Source organism: Ptychodera flava, chromosome 9 (genome assembly GCF_041260155.1).
Source record: "Ptychodera flava strain L36383 chromosome 9, AS_Pfla_20210202, whole genome shotgun sequence".
NCBI classification, from domain to species: domain Eukaryota; kingdom Metazoa; phylum Hemichordata; class Enteropneusta; family Ptychoderidae; genus Ptychodera; species Ptychodera flava.
In genome coordinates this window covers 10,798,531-10,822,593 of record NC_091936.1, presented here as the reverse complement: position 1 = coordinate 10,822,593, position 24,063 = coordinate 10,798,531, and the positions used below count along the sequence as shown (strand labels likewise).

The 24,063-nt window shown below is 35.8% G+C and overlaps 1 protein-coding gene across 3 annotated transcripts in view; it reads right to left on the bottom strand.

Moving 5' to 3' along the window:
- Positions 1-1,765: 1,765 nt before the first annotated feature.
- LOC139139949 (MAM and LDL-receptor class A domain-containing protein 1-like) overlaps positions 1,766-24,063 on the bottom strand; it is an 89,424-nt gene continuing 67,126 nt past the window's right edge. For 2 of the 3 annotated variants that reach the window (XM_070708916.1, XM_070708917.1), the window contains 12 exons: positions 12,375-12,515; positions 11,271-11,603; positions 10,245-10,370; positions 9,605-9,775; positions 8,369-8,526; positions 7,824-8,031; positions 5,160-5,312; positions 4,315-4,347; positions 3,563-3,659; positions 2,946-2,997; positions 2,798-2,842; positions 1,766-2,272 (listed from right to left, as the gene is read on the bottom strand). In XM_070708916.1, the coding sequence (XP_070565017.1) occupies positions 2,147-2,272; positions 2,798-2,842; positions 2,946-2,997; positions 3,563-3,659; positions 4,315-4,347; positions 5,160-5,312; positions 7,824-8,031; positions 8,369-8,526; positions 9,605-9,775; positions 10,245-10,370; positions 11,271-11,603; positions 12,375-12,515 (1,643 nt within the window). In that variant the 3' untranslated portion in view covers positions 1,766-2,146. Of the gene's footprint in view, positions 2,273-2,797; positions 2,843-2,945; positions 2,998-3,562; positions 3,660-4,314; positions 4,348-5,159; positions 5,313-7,823; positions 8,032-8,368; positions 8,527-9,604; positions 9,776-10,244; positions 10,371-11,270; positions 11,604-12,374; positions 12,516-12,950; positions 13,939-14,835; positions 14,890-15,658; positions 15,720-16,045; positions 16,143-16,404; positions 16,450-17,127; positions 17,281-18,055; positions 18,264-18,504; positions 18,663-19,098; positions 19,258-24,063 lie in introns of those variants that run through there. The other variant, XR_011553913.1, reaches the window with a different exon arrangement.

Here is a 24,063-nt window from a genome sequence, read left to right as displayed (position 1 = left end):
AAAAAATGCCCTGAAAATACAAATATGCAAATTTCACAACTATTTGAATAATAACTGAGGCCAACCCAAGTGCACAGCATATCAAATTTCAAAGCAATCAGACATACACTTTCAGAGAAGATGGCAATTGTCGACGGACATGCAACAGACGAACGGATGACTATAAGCCTATTTGACAAGCTCCGTGTTGCTGACAGTGGAGCTAAAAACTTGACCATTGGTGACTGAACTATCCCTACTAGTAATAAACAGTCCGGGTCATTTCCAAAATTTGCGACGCTATACCATAATGTTTTTCCTATTATTAGCCAATCAGCGGCCAGCACGCCATCAGTAAAAATTGTATTTCCTGGCAACCTCCACATGCGTTCATGGTTACGTACGCCATAGTGTGTTGGGGGGGGGGGGGTATATCTAAAACTCCTCCTGTACACAATTCACAGAACTCTTCGTGTATTGTCGTATATCTCTGTCAAAATATTATTTGTGAAATAGGGGTTTTGCCTAAACAATAGGTGTTCCACATTGCAAGGGAATACGGATGTCAGTTGGGAAATGACAATTAATCGCGCCGTATTCTGTCATAATCTTGAACAGTTGTGTGGTCATTCTGTCAACACACATTTTCAAAATCGCGCACCGTTTTTAGTCTGCATGGGACAACCATAACTTAGGTATCATTTTAAAGCTCTGACATCGCTCTTACTTCTAGCAAAATGCCATATGCATACCTACACAAATAAGCTTGAAAAGAGTATTTCTAATAGGGATGACGAACATCTACACAATGATTCTTGGTACTTGAGAGAAATCCATAAACTGACCGTTGAAATGATTATAAATATCTTGATTATTTTTTCCATTACCGGACTTGGTGGCCATGATCTTGTGCAGAACACGTAGATCATGTTGACAGTCGAAGTTTGTCAAACTTCATAAGACTGATGCTTTACGGCTGCCCAATTGCCAAATTTTGGAAATGATCGGGACTGTTAAAACGATACTGGACAGATTTCTTTTGGTTTTTGTCACTTCTAGTCCAGGTGTGCACCTGTCATTCTGCCATGCCTGAAAAGGACGGGCAAGGGGAGGTTGTGTTTTGGGTGAGGGTGAATAGAACGTTGCCCGTTATGAGATATGGCAGGGAAGAACACAACCAAATTGCTAAATACCATGCTATTCAGAATACATGGAAAACCTTCAGTACAGTGTGAATGAAACATTAGACGTACACGTAATCAGACCATAGACAACAAGAAAATGGAATACAAATTACAATGTTTGACAGTGCATTTATTTGAAACATCTGGCGACAAAAAATTTATAAGATCTTTCAAAAGTACTGTACAGTTGTATTTTCATGTCTAGGTAAACAAAAGATGACAGTATGATACAATTAAATGAATTTTACAAAATTTCATGAAATTTATGTAGAATGCGCCTTGTTGATAGATATTTGGAGATCACTTGTGGGGCTCTTTTAAAGCTCTTGATGTCAGAAAACTTTTAACTGTCTTACTTTTTGAAAATCATAAATTTCATTCGCATAGGGGTAACACAGAGATGGTGGCCATTTTGAATTTCAAATATTGGTAAATGTTAGGTATTTTGTTTATTAAGTACCAAACTTTGCAGAGTTTCTACCCCTGATTTTTATTTTTGACTTGGTAAGAGAATGGTCAGAAAGTTTCATGGAGTAAAGTTTCAGCAAACGTTTACTTCTTTCACTTAAAGTTTGATGCACATACTACCTAAACAATGGGTGTGATTGTACTCTCAATATCATTTTTATTCATATAAATTGATTTCTGTCAAACATGGCATCAATAAGTTCATGACAGTGTACTCAATGAGTTACAAAAATTAAAATAAACCAACTACATTTATTGATACATTATTGTAGTATCTAAATCTTCAACTCTCACTTATAAGGGTCTACATACATGGAAGTCTCTTGAAAGGAATGGACAAGGCAAATCTTCATTTGTTTACCAAATGGAATTTGTTTGTGGTATTTGCTTAGGTGCCATCAATTTCTTTTTAAAATTTAGGAAAAATAAACTGTTTCAAAAAAAATTCAGGACAGTTCAGACCTCAATTTTACGGAATCAAAGAAGTCTTGGAAATGACAAAATGTTTAACGTGGTCAAGCTACTGCCAATGGATTATGCTTCACTTCCATTATTGGTGGTTGTTCCATTCTTGTCACTGTTGGAATTTTGACCGAATTTCCATACACTGGGTTATCCACAGAATATGCTTCTTGTCCACTCTGTGTTAAAGACAAGATGAAAACATGGATGAAGATTTGGCAAAGAAGACAGTGGTACAGTATCTGCGGTCAAAATATTTTTAGTCAGTGGTATGCTTCCACTGATACCAATTTTTGTTTCCTGCAATAAATAATGGCTTTTAAACAAAGCTAATTATGTCTATACTTTTTCATTGTAGACTTGACATGCCTAAAGCAGCTCTATAGGTACACCGCAAAATATTGTACTATGAATAATCAGATACTCAAAGACTAAAACAACCAGGTGTGGAAGTTTGTTAATTCAAACAACTACATCTTTACAGTACATATCTGTGAAAACAGTTTGTGCATTAATCAACACCCTTTCAAGCACTATGGTTTGGTCCACATCCCTCTGTTATCAATGGGGACTGTGGAGACTGTTTACTGGGAATTGGGGTGTTGGGGTGAACAGCATGAAAACTACTGTGGAAATGATTGATACAATTAAAGATTATGATAAAACTATAAAGCATGTAAACTATAGAAACATCATTCATTTACCGTTATTTCTGGTGGTACATCAAAGTCTATGTCACTCATCCGAACCTGTAGTAAAAATTGATCACACATTAGTTCAAGATAAAACTTGAATCTGATGATTAACAATGAGATAACTCTTTGACACTTTCAGACGAAAGACAATACTAACCTTGTCGTCTGACTTGTTTCCAAATCCAAAATTCCAACTAATAGAAGAACCCCTAGAAAAAGGATGTGAAATACAAATTTAAGCCACTTGAAACATGTTAATAATATGACAAAAAACAGATCTTGACTTTTTATCATGTGAGAATTGTTCTTTACTTTTAAAAGAATTTGTATGAATCCTGTCATGTCTCACATTCTTTATGTTTTCATTAGAACAGAATCAGAGAATGGGAAGAAACATGTCATGATTGTGTGATGCAAAATATCGCTTCTTTCTCTTTCCTTGAAAATTCTGTTCAGAGTCACACATAATGTTTAATGTGAAATAATATTGAAAATAATTGATTATTGTTTATGGTATTAATTAAGTGGCCTGCAATCTATATTGGTTGGTGGCAATACTTAAAATATATATTAATCAGTCAATGTGCATATAGAATTTCCGGTTTCCTGTGTTCAATGGTGCGCAACAATTTTTAAAATTTGAATCATATAAAAGCCTTAAAATTTCTTTTCTTTCACCTGTGTCAGTGGCATAAAAGTTGAATATTTTGGTTAGAAATTTAAATAAATTTCAATTAAGCATAACAGGGCCCAGATGGTAGACAGCAAACTCACTTTTGACGGTACATGACGATGATAAAGGCGACGATAACGATGAGAGCAATGGCAGCTACAAGTCCTCCAACCACTGCACCCGCTATGACACCTGCATCTATGGAAATGAAAGACAGCAAACAGAGTTGTTTGAGAATTTCTACTCATAAAGGATCTCTAATTCTTGGTGACGAGGCCTATTGCTTACTGCTCAACCTGAAATTCTTCAGGAAAACTTCAATATTTTATAGGTTTTTAACATTTTACTGGTCAATACATAATTCTGAAGAAAATTAAGGCCTTTGAAGGCTTAAACTTGATTGTTAAAACTTAACTGTTGGATGACTCATGAGATATAACTTTTTAAAGTGTAATACTAAACAGAAAGATTTAAACGTTTCTATATTTTTGTGCTTAACGATCGAAGCACATTTTGTTCAATAGTGCTGAATTAAAACTTAGAAAAATGAAATGACAGTACGAAATCACTCTGCCATAGAATGGTAGTAATTAAAAAAGTAACTGTTCAACCAAGTGAAGCCCTACAATAACAGGCAGTACGTATTAACCCTGTACTCCTTGGTGGAGGCAAACTTTATCATTGAAAACAATATGAAAGAGGTAACATGATTCATTATTATTTTGGTCATTGATACAGAATGCAAGCTGGGTTGTACCATTGTTTGTCATTCATATTTAGTTATTCTTTTAAAATGCAATTAACCACTAGCTATTACTCATAATCAATTTTATTCTTTTTCATATCTACTTACTTGTTTTATCTCCAATCACAGGTAACAGTCTTTCTGCAGAAATAAAACATTAAGATTGGTATGAAACTTAAGTACAAATGAGAAATTCGAAATCCAAATATCCATTTCTTATCAAGTGGACCATTACTGAATAGAATGATACGACTTGTTTGATATTGTTTGAGAATAAGGCAGACCTTCTATGGAAACCTTTTTTTACTGGTTTTGGGATGTCTACAGACTTTGGATTTTATAGTTGATAGGCCATACAGCATCTCAAACCTTCATCACTGGGTGAATGGTGTAGAGGATACAAACTGAATATTCTGCAGCAAGAAATAATTTATATTTCATATTAATGCAATGTATGTTTTTTCATAATTTTCTGGACGGTCAAAATCTTGCAAGCAGACAAAAGCATGATACTTATTAGATTTTTTAGTGTTTTAGACTGAGTCTCTTACCCCGGGTTTAAAATATGGTAGTTACAGAGCCTGCAGCCAGCACACAACATACCAGCTACTTTGCTTTACCTGACCAGTTTATCAAAGATAAGATGCTAAAATTGCTGCTTAAACCATTCCTTCCAACATCCACTCTGACTTACTTACTTTTATTTTAATCTTGAAAAGAACAGCTAAGTGGCACTTTCTTAAAAACGTCTATATTTACTTCTGAAGTAAAAAAATTTCTTTCACAACCTAAAGAACGTACATATCTAATAACAAAGCATCTGAAATCAGGGGCTTGAATATCCAGTGAGACGAATCTGTATTATGAACTTACTGTAACCAGGTGATCTGAATAGACAACTTTCAATTTGCACAATAATAGCTGTTGCCAGGTAAACTGAATAATTAACTTACCACAATGAAACCTGTACTCTTCTTCATCATAACATTCTGTAGGGCAGTCTACAACACCATCATTGACCCATGCATTAGGTATACACAGATTGTCACCTGGGCAGTAGAACTGATCACGTTGGCACACACCAGGGATAGGAATACTGCCATTTTCTGTCATGAAGAGAAAACATAGTGGAAAAATATGAAATTGAGTTTTGCTTTAAAATCAAAGAAAACGTAAAAGATTTGAATGGTGATTTCTGTATTGAATGAAAAAGTATATAATTTGCCCCATCCCATCCCAAAATAAAGTAGTTTCCTGTCATCACTTTAAAACCTGTGTGTCATGTCCTAGCTTTTTTCCTTAAATGGTTTGTTGAAAGAAATGGTCCCAGATAAGCTATCAAACTATCCCCTTTGAGTGCTGTAATTTTTCCTGCCAAAATTTCAGTGCACATTTCACTAATTTTTATGAATTTTTCTGAAAAGTTTTTGATAGTTTTTCACCTGATTGACATCGCATTTCATTGACTATACTTTTTTATCAAAATTTTGTCAAAAATCTGAAAAAAATTGACTGGGATATATTTTATAAAGGCAACAAAAATTGACTTTGGTGCTCAAAGGGTTAACTATAAACTATTCATAATAATACAAATTGATTCAAATACTAGGACACTCTCTGTATGACAGCTGCCTCTGCATTTTACCCATAAAATGCAAGAAGGAAAGAAAAAGTATTTTGCCATCTGTATAAAATTACAGTTGTGATAATCTTATATCAGAGTGGTTTATAAAAGAATTAAAGTATTTGAAATCACACCACTTTTGCTAAAATGTCGAAGGCAAGCAGCAAAATCAGCGGTGGAAAGCTAAGTACCAGGGCCTTCTGATCCTTATTACCCTTCCTCTAGTTTTTGCAGTGCTCCCCCCTCCCCACAATTACCAGTTTTATCTTAACATACATTTTCTTGGCCTTGTTGTTACGGTGAAGATCTGCGCATAGAGTTCTGTGAGATACGGTTCCTCTTGTATTTCATTTTAAGTTGACTCTTACAATCAGTATGTATCCAACTGTTTACCCTTGTATTGCATAACAGATGTAAATTGGGAGATATCTAAGAGATGAATCTGAGATGTCGAGACAGTCTTTCATTCATTTCAATGACAGCAACCCTCTTTGATACACTTATCAAGGAGAGTAAACAGGGCAATTTTTAGATAGAGAACCAACCCTGTTTGTGTTAAGTCTTCTACAAAGCCTTGTAATCTTTGGTAAGTATTATAAGTATTATATATTATTATAAAATTATCGCTACATGCATTTGTGTAAAATACAATGCTGAGGATCCCCTATTGCTAAACACATTTGAGACCAGAGCATTGAACACAGTGGGTTCATTGCTGGGTAACTGAAATTCAAAGCACTCAAGTGTCTTTACCATCTTTCCTAGTCTTTTGGTTCTAGTTCTTGTACTTTTACATGATTTAAGTTGGGAAATAAGTACTTGAAAGCAGCGGCTTTTCAATCTCAGGAAGTCAAGGTTGCCATATGCAAATTACTTCATTCTTGTTCACAAAAGGAAATGTTCTGTCACTGATAGAGGGAGGCTACAAGTTTAAGCTTGCCTGGTTTGACCTTTGACCTCTAACTTTTTCTTGAAAGGAATTTAACATAGCTTCTTCTTTCTTTTTAGCTCACATTTGGTGTACCAATGTGAGGTTATCGTATAAGCTGAATCAGTTCATTTGCATCTGATTTGCATGTCTGTATGTCTGTATATTTGTGGGTATGTGCGGATGTATGTCCGTCACGCACAAAGGCTCCCATACCGCCAAAGCTACAATCTCAGTATTTGGTGTACAGGTAGATGCAGGGGTTGAGATGTGAATTTGTTCAAATGAACGCATCAGTGTCAAAATGTGCAAATGAGGTAAGAAAAAGTGAAATCCTGCAAATGTGCAGGAGGCATGGCAGTGAGAAACAGGCAAACTCCACTGATCTTGACTCATTTCCTGTCATTGTTTATGAACTGTTACATATACATGAACAGACCAGCTGCAACCATAGACAGTAGATGGGGGAAGACTGTTTATACTAAACTAAGAGGGGCTTGTTTCTGCTATGCATGTTGCTAAAGTTGACCTCCAGTACCTAAAGTTTGACCTTAATAAGTTTTGTCATTCTTGTTTTTCTGGTTTCAATATTTCTTGTTGTTTTTCTGGTTGTACTGTGCAGAAATCATTAACATCAACGTAGAATTTTCCTCCACTGAACAGATAGAACAACATTTATTGTTGATCATTGGTAACCCATACTGGTATATACCAATTCTGATCAAATTTGAGCAACACCGTATAATTGCGGTATCTTCTTTCTTTTTTTTGAAATGTATTGCAGTTAATCATTCCACACAATTAATTATTTTTAATCTGTAAGGCATGTAAATGATTGAAAAACCACATGGCACTATATGAGACATTTCCATTGTCATAATTTTGTGGGAACCCATAAATACGGAATATCATATAAAGTTGTAGCGTAGTAGCTAAATCTGAATTAGGCTGTTAGGAATTTGTTTGTGTGATATATTTGTTACACATGGAAATTCACAGGGCTTGAGCTATTCATTTGAAGCAAGAAAAAATGGCTGATGAAAAAAAGGAAGAGATATAATATACCTGGATTCAGGCATGTTGGTGTGAAGGTGATATCATCAATAGCAATATCTGACATGTACTTTTCACCCATGATGACCTCAAACACAACTTTGAACTCATGTGGATTTCCAATGACAACCTTAGCATAGTTCCACTGATTTCCCTGACTTCCACTCTTGTGCCACATCAGTATTTTTTGATCGTTTGCAGTGTTGGACTTTGTATAAACCTGGAATGGAGTTTATTGTAATTATGAATTACTTTGACGAGTGGAGAGATAAAGTTGAAAGATATAAAATATCAAGAAATGACAGAGGCATCAGTCAAGAATCATCATTATGTAATTAATTTGCATAATGATCATAAGGATAACTTACATAAAAGCAAAATTGCAAATACAATGTGAACATGACAATTCAAAACAATTTAAATTACTAGTTGTAATTTGGTTCCATTCACTTAAATTGATTAAGCATAGTGAATTACCAGTGGTAAATTTTGCTCCAAAGATCAAGTTCATGATTTTGTTAACCAGTGAACTACATTAACTTAACTCATTTACTCACCCTGAGCACTCCCATTCCATCAGCTGTGGCATACATGTGATACCAAAATCTGAGAACACACACGTCTTTACTTGCTGGGAACAATGCATCATTTGGGGTGGATATTCTAGCCACTTTACTTTCCATTTCAACACTGCTGTCCACATATGTAAACTGACCTGTTGGAGAAGGATATCTCTAAACATTTAGCAAATGCATTGTTCCGAAATTTCGATTTTTGCTGATTTTGGTGGAAGTGTCCACTATAGAATCTTCATGGTAAATACTGGAAGGTGAAAGTGTTGTTTGGTTACATGTAGTGTCATGATTATTTTGATGCCTATTAATTCATAGTGTGGTAAAGTCTGCATGAAAACACGAAACACTAAGACAATTAATTCAATGATCATTTCTTGGAGTTATCACAGGCAATGCCCTAGTGAAATCTAGTCCATTTGAATTTAAAACAGGATACACATTGGGGAGATTTTCAAAATTATATACAAAATTTTACAACACTTTTCTGATCTAAAACTCATGTGGGCTCACTTTGAAACTCTTGGCATTAGTAAAATATTCACTGTCCTAATTTTGTGAAATGGAAAATTTGAATATCAGTAAAGCCATGGTAATTTTTTTCATGGTACCATTTGCAACCAGCCAACCAAGGCATATCTTTACAACAAATTAAAATACATTTCTGGTCAATGCAAGGCGTTCTTTGACGTTAAGCAGTGACTGTTGTGAAACTTCATGCTTTGCAGATGATCAAACCGTCCCAAAGTTTACCAACGAAAGAAGTAACGGTATATTGTTTACCCAGAATGCACTGCAACTCTGTACACCACTTCTAATTCTATTAAAAGCTACTTAGAATTCTATTGAAAGATAGCTGGTATAACTTTCAATGAATCTTCAATATTTTTGTTCTGTATATAAAGAGTCATGTTCTACTCCAAAAGACATGTAAAAGTTCCTGTCTATATGTATACGTGCTATGTCCAAATTTATTGTTGATTACTGAATTTCCGTCAAGAATAAGTCTAGAATTCATCAGTCAATAATTTTCCACGATGTATACAACACATTATGTTGTCATGACTATTTAGGTAACATACAACATACTGTACGGAGAAGAATGAGTAACTTTACTTGTTTTCTGCGACAAGAATCATGGAAATATTATCAACGGTTACAGCTATTGTCATTTTAAAGCAGAGAGCAAAGTAAAAAAGTTAGTGCCCACATTTCACTTACTATACAGACTGATTGTGCCATTTTCCATATGATCAGTGTGATCAAAGTCTGGCCCTGAGGAGTTGCTGGGAGTTGATGGACCAACGACCCAATCAAAGTCATCATCATCTGCCTGCTCCCAGTTACACAATGGATTCTGTTCATCAAAATGACAGTCACCAGGTTTCACAACTAGACAATAAAGGAAAAGTACAGAATTACAGATCAGCTGTGGTAGCTTAAAAGATCCTTGTTCATTAAGACAAAATTTCAATTTTACTCCAATTTTGTGTAAGTCCTGTTTTTTTTTTATAGGTCACATTAAGATACCCTTAGGACTGGTAATCACAAGTAAATGAATTAAAAAGTGTAAGACAGTACAGATAACCAGAAAAAAAATTGTGAGAAGTACATGTTGTATTGTTTTCTTAAAAAATGCAGATAGAAAAATTTTTCTGGTTTTTTTTTTGCATTTTCAATGACTTAATTTACATACGTACAGTAGCATAATAGTTTCCAATTTTTGACTCTCTTTGAAATATTAAACGCATAAATCTAAGTGATATATCTTAAAGAACAATGGAAGACCAAATGAAAACAAAACAACTTCAAACGAAAGTATTTAATCATGACAATACAAGACTTGGTTAGCACAACTTACCACAATTTTCTTCATCTGATAATTCATGACAGTCACCTTTATAATCACAGACTTCATCCATTAAAATGCAATGCTTATCTCGACACTGAAATTCTTTATCTTTCTCACATGGCCTAACATATGCCACTGAAAAGGGGAAAAGTAAGGATCTTTTAATAATTAAATATTTAGCTTACCCTTAACTTTTTAGGATTAACATTTAAAATCTAGCCATGTCCTGCGAAAAGGAATGTATCTTTCATGAAGCAAAAGTAATTACACATAGTAAGAAAATTAACATTTTTTGGATTATAAAATATCTCTCTTTTCATGAAAACTGAAGAGACAAAATCTTAAGAGGATGAAAGTGTTCAAACAGATGCAGTACAGGTGAAGAGTATAGATACAGACAGCATTTTGTGTTCATCACTAGTAGCCTAGGGGGACATTTTAGGATTAGGGATAGACTATATAGTTAAAGGCCCCCAGGAAAACTATTTTCTTTCATATCCAAAGAATGTAAACACCACTCCCAACTCGTGCATAATAACCAAATTCAGCATGACTAATACAGTAACTGTTAATTGTGCATTGCCACTGTACATCCGAAATTCTAATAAAAGACATATGTCATCTTGAATTGCTGTGTGACAGAGGAAAATTGTTGCTTAATCATCATTCTAATAATATATGCAAATGAATTTAACATAAATTGGAAAAATTATGGACTTTCTTACCCGCTATTACTGTGTAAAGAGTCAACAACAACATAAGAACAAATCACATTAAATAGTGAAGAGGTTTAGTCTTGCTAGTACCAGATGCAGATACCAGGAAATTTATAGTCCATGCTGACTTCGTACATTATCCTTTAACTCTGTTTACTTTATAAGAACCTTGTTAAAACATTCCTCTTTAATTTGAAAACCGATTTCGCTCAACACTTTCATGCAGTCCAAAGATTATAATTAAGTACTAACTAGATCAAGTAATTTAAGTGCTGCCTTTTCAAAAAGTGACAAAGGGTTTGGAAAGAAAAGGACTCACCATCTTCACAGTTTTGGAATTCGACATCATCAATAGCAATGTCACCGGTATAACTCGATCCTTTTTCTCCTTGAATGACCAAAGTAAATTCCTCCTGTCGTCCGATGTCCACAGTGGCCTGCATCCACTGATCTCCTTGGTTATCGGAGAGTGACCACAGCTGTTCTGAAGTTTGGTCTGCATACTTGATGTAGACAGAGAGAGTGCCGATGGTTTCCCCGTACATGTGATACCAGAACAGCAGTTTGCAGTTGTATCCGCTGTGCTGGAGAGCAAGGCTCCGTAGATGTGCTTTGGGGCCAGTCAGGGAGCTTTCAATGTATAGATAGTGACCTGATGAAAGCAAATGAACGGTGCTTTTGGGTAGTGTATATCTAAAACATTAAATTTATAATTTTAGTCATACTTTGGGTTTTGGAAAACCCCTTCTTGCCTGGAAGTTCAGGTAAAATTCACAAATAGCTCTCATATAACCATGAATCGCCATATAAAATTTTGGATCAAAGAAAGTCAGATTTACCGATGTATGAAATTCACAATACTTGTCATTCTTGCACACTTCTGCTTAATGAAAAATAAATTCTGTTCAACTTTCATGAGTCCGTAACAGCTGTACATAATTATAAAATTTGGAGTCTATGAATGTCTCTCATTAAGGCACATTTTCTCTTTATACAGGCAAGATTTAGATAGGTCAGTCTGTCTATGACAAAAACCTTGTGCACAAAACTCAAAATTTTCTCAAGCTTTAATCATGGTACATGTACTATTACATTCATCATTTTTTGTGTTGGACTTCATCATGAATCATATCTTACATAAACAATAAAGTACTCGTATTGATACATAAAAATATTGCATAGCTACAAAACGTGATATCATATCACAAAACGCTAATTTTTCACCAGATAACAGCATGTCTACTGATGTACATCATACGAGTGTCAATGATTTAAGAGTTACATGCTGTTGTTATGAATTTTAAATTTTCTGCATTTGACACTTTCGGCATCTGAAGAAAGATTGCTTCTCAAAATATATGTTTTTCTTTTGTATGAACTGATTTGAAGAAAACTGAATGTTTCATAGATTTTCCATCCATACCTAGATCAGTGCCAAGTGTATGATCTGAAGAAGGGCCAGTATTCACGGACGGTGTGTAATTCTGTCCCAGCGTCCAGTTGAAGGAGTCGCTGAGGGCGTTGAACCAGCCACATAGTCCGGACTCAAAGTCACATGATGTACCTGATTGAGAAAAATGAAGATTGAGAAAAATGAAACCAGCAACTTTGTAAATGCAAAGGGCCTATAGACCTTTTAGTGTGAATGCAATCTGGGATTTGTGAAATGTCAGCACTTGCAAAATATGAACTGTTCAATACAACCACGACACAAGTACACAGATAACATGGGTATGTGCATGATCAATCTCAAATAATCATCACCGTGACCAAAACTTAACAAAATGTATGACATTAGTATACCCACTGATAAAAAGAATACATGCCATATGTGCATGTAATGTACAGAGAAGAAATCCAGAAAACTGTGATTTTGTGTTTTACATACCTGTTTCGAATTCCAAATGCAAATTATTTTGTATTTTTTGATTAAATAAACACAAACAGGCAAATAAACTGAACACAGTCAATGATATGAGCAAAAAAGAGACGTATTAGCCATTGTTTAGAGGCACTTTATTTATTTTCAAAAAAAACACAAGGTTGTCCGATACTGCTGATGAAGAAGTCTTGATTTGGGGTAAAGAAAAAATACATGTACTATGAAAACTGTAATCTGTATGTCTCTCGCATTTTGACTTTTGAAATTGCACTGTTTCTGCTTTAAGAGGTGCATTGTTAGTTTCGTATACCAGTACTCTGAATGTGTTCTAACATCTTAAATTTCCGATATGTACAACAGTATACGTAAAAGATTTGGTCGAAGAAAGGTAATCATGACTTTACCGTATTAAAAAAATAAGATCTTGGATAGTCTGTTTTTTCAAATATAGCACACAACTTGTTGAACATTTTGCTCTATGAAGAAGTAAGACTTTAGTGTAGGCCAAATTTTTCACAACTGAGGGAAAATTGCAAATAAGGATCTTTGAAATATATCTTCGTGTATTGCACAGTACACACACCAACTGGTTATCTTATTAGTAAATATACTCAGTTCAAGGAATACATTATGCTGACATTCTCAGCTGTAATTTTGGATGTTATAAACTCAAATGAGTAGCCATACATGGTTATATACCGTACTTCACTATTTTCTGTCTATTTCTCTCATGGAATGGAGCTTTGTATAAAATTTCGCAAAAAGCTGAGAAACAAAAAATTTTACATCTTTTTCTTTATTTTCACTGTGTAACTATAGTGATAATATCAGTTTCATTATATATGTGTTAGATTTTACTCCGATAGTGAACCAAATGGTTCTTTGTACATGTGTCAACTCTGAATAAATAAAAAGACAAGTTTGATTCCATGTTGGCTCTTATAAGAACTTATATGACATCATGATGTTTCCATGTTTGTTGGATTGATTCCTCCAATTAGGCTTTAGACTGTGAGGATGGTTGGTCCTTCAGCTGTACCGTTGACACTGTTGTGGGATCTCCATCATACATTGGATTATCCAGGGAGTATGGTTGATGACCATCCTATAAAGACAACATGTTGACTTCAAGTGGATAGGTGTTACCAATAATTTTATTAAGGTAGTACACATCTTGAAAGTGAAAGACTTCATCTTTTGCTCAAACTTTCCTCGATGAAACTTTCAGCCACACTCTTACTGAATCAAGAAGATAAATCGGGGGTCACCGTGCAAACTTTAGCACTAGAGAAATAAATTACCTGACATTTACTGATATTTGGAATCCAAAATGTCTCTCTTCCCTGCATTAATTCAATGAGGAAAAAATTAAACTTTTTGACTTTCAAAAAACTGAGACAGTGAAAACTTTTCTTATGCCAAGAGCCCCCACACGCTAGAGACCAGAAGAGAACTGCAAATATTTTAGAGCCTGCATAGTTTTCCCTTAAGCATTCTACCTTTCGTACACAAGTTATTCCATGTGGGATGAGCAAATGCAACAGTTTAAGATCTTGGATTACCAGACTGTTTTCCTCAAACAAGTGATTTGCCATCCCACGGGTCCTTTCAAGTTGTGAATATTCAGACACTTGCATGATACGGAGTTTATGCAGGACAAGCAAACTTGACTGAGAGTGTCTATTGATACTGGTTATGGAGACAACCAAACACTATTTATAGCTAATAGACTTTCTCACCCTAGTTTCTAGGTTTGCTATTTTTTCAACTGCTGATTTTATAATTATCATACAATAGTATTGGGCTGAGATTCTCCATGAAACTGAATGCAAAATACCTTTCGCATAATTCCTTATAAGAAGATAACCACCACAAAAAGTTTGGCAATGTATCGTTTAAAATGCTTCCAAGGATGATAATGGTAATTGTATAAACAAGAATTTAACTTCCTTGTACTATCCTGCTAAAAAGATGACTGTAGTGCTGATCAGAAACTACTTACATTTACATCACCCATGGGAGAGTCAAATCCTGTCTCAATTTCACTCATACGGACCTTTGAATAGTGCAATAAATTAAAATTTGATTTTAAATTTTTGTACAGTTTGTGAGTATGAGAAGTCAAATATTGATCCATAAATAGCCTAAGGCTTTAAAAGGCAACTGTATTGTGAAAAATTCACAATGAGATGCGTATCGTACTGGTATACAGGAAAATGAAACACAAAGGAGACATTCAGTGATTTCTGAAGAAGTTCCGATGTAACCCTTTGAGCGCAAACGTCAATTTTTCTCACCTTTACAAAATATAACACAGTCAATTTTTTTTTGATTTTTGCCAAAATTTTGATGAAAAACTGTAGCCAATAAAATATGACGTCCATTTGGTCTAAAATTATCTGAATTTTCAGAAAAAAAATCATAAAAATTGGTAAAATGTGGTAGTACAATTTTGGTTGGAAAAATTACAGCACTCAAAGGGTTAAAGGGTCATTAAAAGTACTTTTGAAAGGCAAAGTCCATGCAGCTCTTTGATTATGAGCAATAGACCTAAAAATTCAAAGAAGAATTTCAATTTATCCACTTTCAACCAAACTTTTCCATTAAAATATTCACGCAATTTAGAAAGCTCTTCCTCAAACTTGTCACATATGGAATATTTGAAATACTCAAAAATGTGATAATAACCTTCTAACTCTCTGAAAGGTGACTCTGATGACAACACGTAGTGTATAAATGAAATCAATCTACACAGTCACAATTAAACACTCCAAATAAAACTGGGATAGTCGCTGAGGTTGTAAATATTTTGAATAAAGACATACCTAGTCATCAGGTGTTCTACCAAAATTAAAGTTGAAGTTGAAATTGAAAGATGCTCCACCCCTAAATATGGGAAAGAAAATGATACATTCCATGTCAGATCTTTTCAATCAGTATATTTCACAGATTGAGATTTGTGATTGGAGGATGCGGAAGATGAGAATAACCATATGAAGAAATTTCTGTATCAAGCTATTTCTCTAGATGCCTGCTCTGAGTTTCGATCATGCTGTATGGGCCTTGTTTGTAAGGTAGGCTTTGATTTCCAATCTAGCTTGCAAAACATAAAATTTAATGTATCAGCTGAGTGTAAGCACTGACGTTATTGGACAAGTGTACTCAGATGATGGGGTCAAAGGTTACTGATGTTACTTATCGTCATGACTTACTTTTCTCTGTACATTCTGACAGCAAACACAACCAGAAGAATAATCAGTGCAGCAGCTAGGAGTCCACCTATAACACCACCGGCGATAACTCCAGCATCTATTAAAACAAAAATTTAATAGAATTAACTGAGTGGTATTTCTTATGCTGTAAATTGTAAAAATTTTGTTCTGTTTCGGTCAGTCAGAAAATTTGATGACAATTGTAGTGGAAGACAACCAAGTCGGGCACAATGGAATGAAAGCTTGCCAACTTAGTCATAAAATATCAAACATTTTAAAATTATACAGTCAACAGATTTGCTGAGTGTTCCTTTTGATGAATGGAAGAAATTTGTAACATCATTGTTTTAAGTACTTACTGGAAGATGATGATGAGCTGTCGCCTACTTGAGGATTTGCCAATTCTGATGAAAAAAAATAAATACATATTAAATAAACGAGGATAGAAACTAATATCATATTTTTGACATTGTCCTAAATGTAAGATTGTAAATTTTTTTCACTGCTGACTTCACTGTTTGAGACTAACATCTTGCAAGCTATCATCACAGCTGTGTTGATAATGATCATAAAAAATGAACTACTATTTGTTCATTTTAAATGATGTTCATTTGCTGATGCAATCATATTTAAACAAGGAGTGTGCTATGGTGTCTGCTAAGCAGAATATTATTGATCTTTTCCACAATCAAGAAATTCCACTACATGTATCACGCTCTTGGCTATTATCTTGGTTGTGTCACATTTCTCTCAAACCACATATAGCTACAAAAACTTCAGTCAAAGATCAGTTCATCACACTGGTCCTCTAAAGATAAAATCTACGCTATTCTCATTCCCAAATCTCTCTATTCATTCTGCTCTAAATCATACAGCAATTGTAATCAATAGTTCATTGATCTCTACCACTTCTCTCAGATTTGCACTGCCACACTTTACTTCTATACCTGTCCTGTTCATGGAACTCAACAAGATTATGGGCATATATCATGTCTTTCATCGTTACAAGTACAGAAAGTTTGAACTTGTGTTGTGATTGTGAATGACCAACAAAGAAAAGAGAAGAGAAAAGTGCAATTTACCACATTTGAAGCGGTATGGTTCTTCATCATAACAATCCGTTGGACAGTCTACATTGCCATCGTTGACCCAAGAATACGGAATACATAGATTATCGCCAACACAGTAAAACTGGTCGCGTTCACAAGAGCCAGGTGGAATGAGAGTGCTGTTATCTGTGAAGAAATCAGAATTTTAGGGAATGTTATCCAGCAACAATCAAGAAATATGGCACTTATGTGCTGTAGTAATTTAAACATTTGTAAAAATACAATTTAAATCTAACCAGAATTAAAATTTGCTGAAGATACTAAATGCATCAAGGCAGCTGAGACTTTATTTGCAGAGACAACCCTCATTGCAGCTTTTCTGAATATTCATTACAATGTTGGTGTTGGTTAAAGAGACCCGGTCATCTGTATTTACAGATCGGAAACAATTTATAAATTTTCACATCTTGCCACCAAAGAGCACATCATCAAAATTTTGAAGTGCTAATTATGTTCTGTAAGTTATCATGGTTTAAATTCCCACACTACCAGTATATATGAATCTATGCAAATTTGCATTGATTGATTGAAGCCAAGGCTTATTAGTTGGCATGAAGAGCAGAAAATTATCACTTGTATTTAATCAACAGGAAGATGTCAGCAATTTACTGATGTGCAATCACAGGGTTCACTTCCACAGCAATTCCCATGTACAATTTCACATAAATGTTTCACATTATTAGCGATAAAGACCATTTTACCTAACACAGTATCAACACTTTCCCCTGTACTGTTCAAACTTTAAATATAATGTGGATTTAAAAATGTGACAGAAATAAATACTTACTGTCCACCCATATTTTCCCCAAAATAGATCCTACCTCATTCTGGTAACTCTCTTTTGGACCTTAGGAGTGATTGTGAAAGGATTAAATTCAAAAATAAAAAGATTATCACTCACCTGGATTCAAGCATGACACTGTAAATGTAATGTCGTCAATAGCGATATCTGAACCGTACTTGTCACCCATGACGGCTTCAAACACAACCCTGTATTCATGTGGGTTGCCTATGATAACCTTGGCATAGTTCCACTGGTTTCCTTGGTCACCGGTTCTATGCCACATCAAAAGTCTTTGATCATTGGCAGAATTTGACTCTGTGTACACCTGGAAATTACGCAGAAGAACAGGATTTTCAGTCACTTATTTCATAGTCTTGACAGTCTGTTATCTGTTTTCTTTGGATAGAGATCCGGTCCTTCAATTAAGCAGCAAATAAGTGGAATTTTCAAGTTCTACATCACTCCTATTTTCTTATGCAATGAAAAAAAACAGAAATTGTCACATTACAACTATAAGCTGTGCATGATGCATTTGACCTTTGACAGAGTTCAAAGTTCAAAGTTACCTTAAGCATTCCCATGCCGCCAATCTTGGAATACATGTGGTAGAAGAATCTTAGTGTACAGAGATTTTTACTGGCTGGAAACATTGCATACTTTGGTGTTGCAATTCTGGCCATGTAGCTTCGTATTTGTTTGACACTGTCTACGTAGTAAAACTGACCTGTAGATGCGATAAAAGACAGTAACGTAAGAGAAGGTTGAATCAACTTATACACTGATTTCAAAGGAGAAGCTATACAGTAAATGTGTGGAATAATGAAAAAGAATATTGCATATTGGAAATATTTCATTTTGTCTGATATTAAACTTTAAAACCAGCAACGCAAACTGAAAGAGAAAAATTTTTCTAAAACTTCGTAATAAGCAAAAAGCTTCTATAAGCTGTATTTTTAAAAGCTTTTTTTTAGTATTGTCTTCCTTTTGTGAAATGCACTTGTATGTTCCAGCGCAAAATTCATATTCAAATTCCTAATGCCTAACTTGGCAATAACTTGGCCTGTATGTGTGAAACCCCCAATGTTATTGTTGGCAACTGAACTTGTAGGTCATTTGAGGTCAGTGTTAACTCTTATAGGTCATGTAAGGTCAATACTTACTATTACTAGATGCATTGGCTGTGGTGTGATCAAGGGAAGGACCTGAAGAATTACTTGGTGTCAATTTTCCAATTTCCCAGTTAAAGTCATCATCTTCATACTGTTCCCAATCACAAGTTGATGTGGGCATGTCGCAGTGGCAGTCACCTGGTTTCACGACTGATGGAAAACAAAAATGCACGTACAGTTATCTTCAGTTGGCAGTGAGGTGGAATAGCTGCTACAGATGAAAGAGGGTGACTCTTACCACAGGCGACCCAATAGGTTCTGAGTTTTTCACACTGTTTTCTCTATCATTTTGTCTTCTTTCTTCATGCTCTGAATGATCGGAATAAATAACAGTGTTTCCGTTAACGCAAAATCCTGCGTATTTTACGCAAAATTGTTCGGAAATACGCAAAAAAAATCATGACTGCGTAAACAAATACGCATTGAGAAATGCCGCCCAATGACACGACGTACTTGGCCCGGGCCCGTACTTCATTGCCTGAACGTGGTTCAATGCAGGACAAAAATAGAACATATGCACCTGCTTGCAAGTGACATTTATCATGATATTGCAACATTGTAACTTAAACAGACCCCAGCACTTTATGCAACATTGTATTTCATCATCACAAAACATCATGTCAATCAGTTCTGTACAGACAATGGCACTACAGATGCAAAAAATTCGAGAATCGATCGAGTCTACGTTGTTGGTAACACAATACAGTTAATGGTCATTACGTCGCATGTTATTTGGAAAGTGTTTACGGGTGACCATTTGTCGGGGTTGCATTCTTGAGAGGTCCCGCTGGACTTTGAACAGTATCTGCTTTTTGTTGGCCCTTTGAAAACACTAATTTCGTAGTCAGGAGGTATTTTCTTTGAACATGAACTCATTGGGCTGCTCAACGATCATATACGGGACATGCATCGCAGCATGGCAAACGTTCAGCTTCACCTTGAAGCCCCCCAGGTTGTTGTTTTTTGTTAATACAGCATGCGCATTACAGGAAACCCCCAAGTTCTACAGAAAAGACTGCCCAGCTCACTTCAGATACTGATTCCTACCGTACGCATTTTGAATACATTTTACGCAATAAAAAACTCAGTTGCGTAAAATCGTACGCATGTTTTGAAATTGTAACGGAAACGCTGATAAATGGTTTATATAACCTAGTCTAGCCTCTGTGACTCTTTATTTATTTTACACTCCATTACAAGGACGTATATCTCTCATACACACATGCTGTAATTAATTAGTCAACACAACTAATTATGTTAATCCGTGGACTTATCAGGATTTTACGGGCTGGTCAACATCGCGAAAGATAGGAATGGTTACTAAAACGGGAAGGTAAGAAGCTCTCCTGAAATGTGTCCAGAAATTACCAAATTGCGGCCAGTCATTACCATTTATCCAAAATCTACTGCAGCCAATGTATTTCGATGGCCGAGGAGAGCCAGCTACTCTTATTTCAAACGTTAAAATGGTCGCGAACAGTGCAAACCCTGCCAGTGCCTTGCGTGCAGTTCATGGCATGAGGACATCCGTAAAGCAGGAAGTCGGAAGTTGAAACCTTTGACCTTTACGTTGTTTATATGTGGGCAAACTTGTAAACATATTTCCCAGGGACAAGTCTGATTTTGACTAGGGTCAAAGTTCGTGTGGTTAAGCGTGGTTCTCTCAATCGAATGGTGTTGCTAAGGTTCTGCCTGCCCGCCGTCCGTGGGTGTACGGACGGTGGTCTGCCTTTCAGTTTAGCTGTGCGTTCTCGATAATTTTGCTGTATTTTTTCTCACAGACATTGGAAATTCGTTTAAGTTTTAAGAAACATTAATTTTTATATGAGGAATATTCTAGCTCGTATCCTCGAATTAAATCCGCCGATTTTCTTTGATACAGTTTTTTATATGTTTTGGAGAACTCTTTGGGGCGGCGTCAGATAACAAGTGGAGTGAGACACGATGCTGAAGTTATTTTCGTATTCGTTTTCGTATTCGTTTTCGTATTCGTATTCGTATTCGTATTGGAGTCACTGACAAAATTTTTTATTTTTAGTCCAAATTTCGTACGTATTATATAAAAGTTCTGTCTTTACAGAACTTACAGTACTTTTTATATGACAATTTATCAATACTTCAATATTTGAGAATGTAAGTTGAAAAAGATCCAATCTTTTTAGGCCCTAGATTGAAAGATATCGTTGGTATAATTAGAGGAGAGATTTTAAAAACAAACGGCCAGTACACAGGCACTCCTTAGCTGGTAGTCTGTTGAATAGATCGATTTTCGGTTCGATCTATCGATCCGTAGTCGATATGCGCGCCATTGTAACCAAAATACTCACTAGGTTACAGTGGCGGGCAAACTGACACGGGATCGATCGATCGAGCCGAAAATCGATCTATTTAGCAGACTACCAAGCTATTAGCGCCTGTGGGCCAGTAGTAGTCTTTGGAGGAAAGATTTTTTAAACAAACATCATTTTCGTATTCGTATTCGTATTCGTTTTCGTATTAACTTTATCACAACAACCAACTTAAACATTCTGTTGACATCATTAGTATCGATAATGGAAATTTAGCTGACCCGCCCAATTTGACGAGTTGTAAACTTAAAAGGTAATTTTCTTGTTTTAAACTGATATCCTGAGAAAGTGATCGTCATAACGACAGTGAATGCAGGGCTCAACGTTATCGCATGCCCCTAAGTCGATGACATGCTATATTTAGACTGCTGTCGCAAAGAAAATATCATCTCATATGATGTGGAAAAGCGTCATAAAAGAAAACGAGATGAATAAAATGGTATCATAGGCCTATGTCCCGATCGGTACATTTGTTTCCCTAATAAAGATTAAATTAATGTGTGCGCTGTTGTCAGAGTCCTTATTTCAGTATGGCCCATCTCTGCGTCAACTGTCATTGCCAGAACATGTTGATCAACTTGCTTTATGATAAGATACACCAGAATGCATGGAAATTAATTGTATCGCGAAATATCGAGAAATACCTGTACTCTATGATAAATAGACTTCAGCTAGTCTAGTAGCTGTCGCTACTGGCTCGATCGGTTTCCGTCATTTGTTGCTGCGAATCCGTAGCCTCTACCACTCGGGTAGGTTGGTCATTGGAGCTCGAGTGCAGCAGAACACGTCAAGGAGTGGCAGGGCTCGTTTTCGCAGCAACGTCATTTGTTACTGTGCGATCCAGTTTTAGTGTTACGCAGTTTGCCCAGCTCTACAACTCCGTTCTGCAGGTCACTCCAAAAACTTTCAGCAGTACTATTTTGGGGGACCAATTAAGCCGCTAGCCGTAGATAGCTACTTTTTTCAACAAAAACTCTGAATAGAAATGCAGCAACTATCAACTTTCGATAGATACTTTGTAGGCAAGAGAACAAAACTCAAACGTATATGCGCATTTAATCCTAGCTATGATATCGCAGCGGTACTTGTGGCGTGTATCGAACTCGCTCGGGTCATTGAGGTCATCGCCACAGTCCCATCCATGGTCTGTTCTCTACTACCTCCATGGTTCTACATAATTGCAGTCGCTACCCGGCAGATTTGCCATGATATTTCAACAAAGTTGCTTGCTATTTAGATCTAGCTGAAAAAAAACCTTTATGAAACAGGATAATCCAGTCCAAGCTTGATGAAATCGATGCTTTGATCTGCTCTCCAAAGGACGATTTCCGGAAATGGTCTAGCCGGTCACGTGCCACTAACGCAAATATTCATTACGCACGTGAACGCATGAAACATGTTGCAGTTACTGGTTGCTTGTTTTCCCTTGTCAGCTACATTTTGATGACATTTTATGCTGGGATTATGATTGGTTCATTTGAAATGATGTGACAGCACTAAAACTGCTTCTGATACTTGATTGGATTGTAGTAAAATTTATCATTAAATTCATGGGATATTTTGACAGATCATTCAAGATAACATCAGCAGACACATTGGCAGCGCTGTGCAGAGGAGAGAACGCGCTCAAACCTTTGAGTAACTCCGCTCAACGGCTATGCTTATTCAATGCGTATTTTGGGGTCATGGCCTTTCAGGACAATGCTCCGTGAACACTGAGCGAATATATGTTGTATTTGATCACGTATATGGTATGGAGAAATGTCTTGAAAAACATTCAGTCGCAATCTCATAAAATTTGGTCGCCTATGCTACTGAAAATGGTCGCTACTTTGAGCCCTGATTGAATGTAATACATGAATTATCGGTCGGTCCGGTTTTATGTATAATATTGCTCACATCTTTACTCTGAAAGATAAACTACCTATTGTCATTGATTTATGTTACTTTCTCCCTTGTAGCAGCACGTACAACTTAGTCGTAACTTGCAATTTTGTAATTTTTGCCTTACCGCACTCCCTGAGTTTTGTAAAGTATTGTATTGTATCGTTATTATAATTTATTTCAGGTCTACGTAGAGCCATATCAAAATCAAGTAAAATACTTGAAATACAAAATTGTAAAGGGATATGATCATTCTAAAGTGAGTCCAAAAGGATGACCGGATATAACAATTTTCATATTTTTTATTCAGATGGTTGTCCTAGACAGTCCCCCGTTCATCATAGCTTTCAACAGTCACCCGTTTTGCAGCGCCTCACAAAAATCTGCCCTCCCCGCAAAACAATGGTACAGTCCAGGGCAGTTCCTTTGCATCCGCTCTCACGAGTCCCATTACTTGGCACTGACCACCTGATTTAGGGGTGCATCCAGCTGCCCGGTCAAGAGACATTGGCAAGCAAAGATGCTGCCTTACCAGATCCCAACCGATTTTAAGTATTTTTTCCAAATAAAATGAAGTGAACAAAATTCTTTAAAATCTACAAATGCAAATTTATGTAAATTTAACCAAATTTGGCAGATGAAATTACGAATCAAATTATCACAATATTTAAACCTCAGTAAATATCGTATATAGCACGTTTCATACCTGAAACCTGGACTAAAA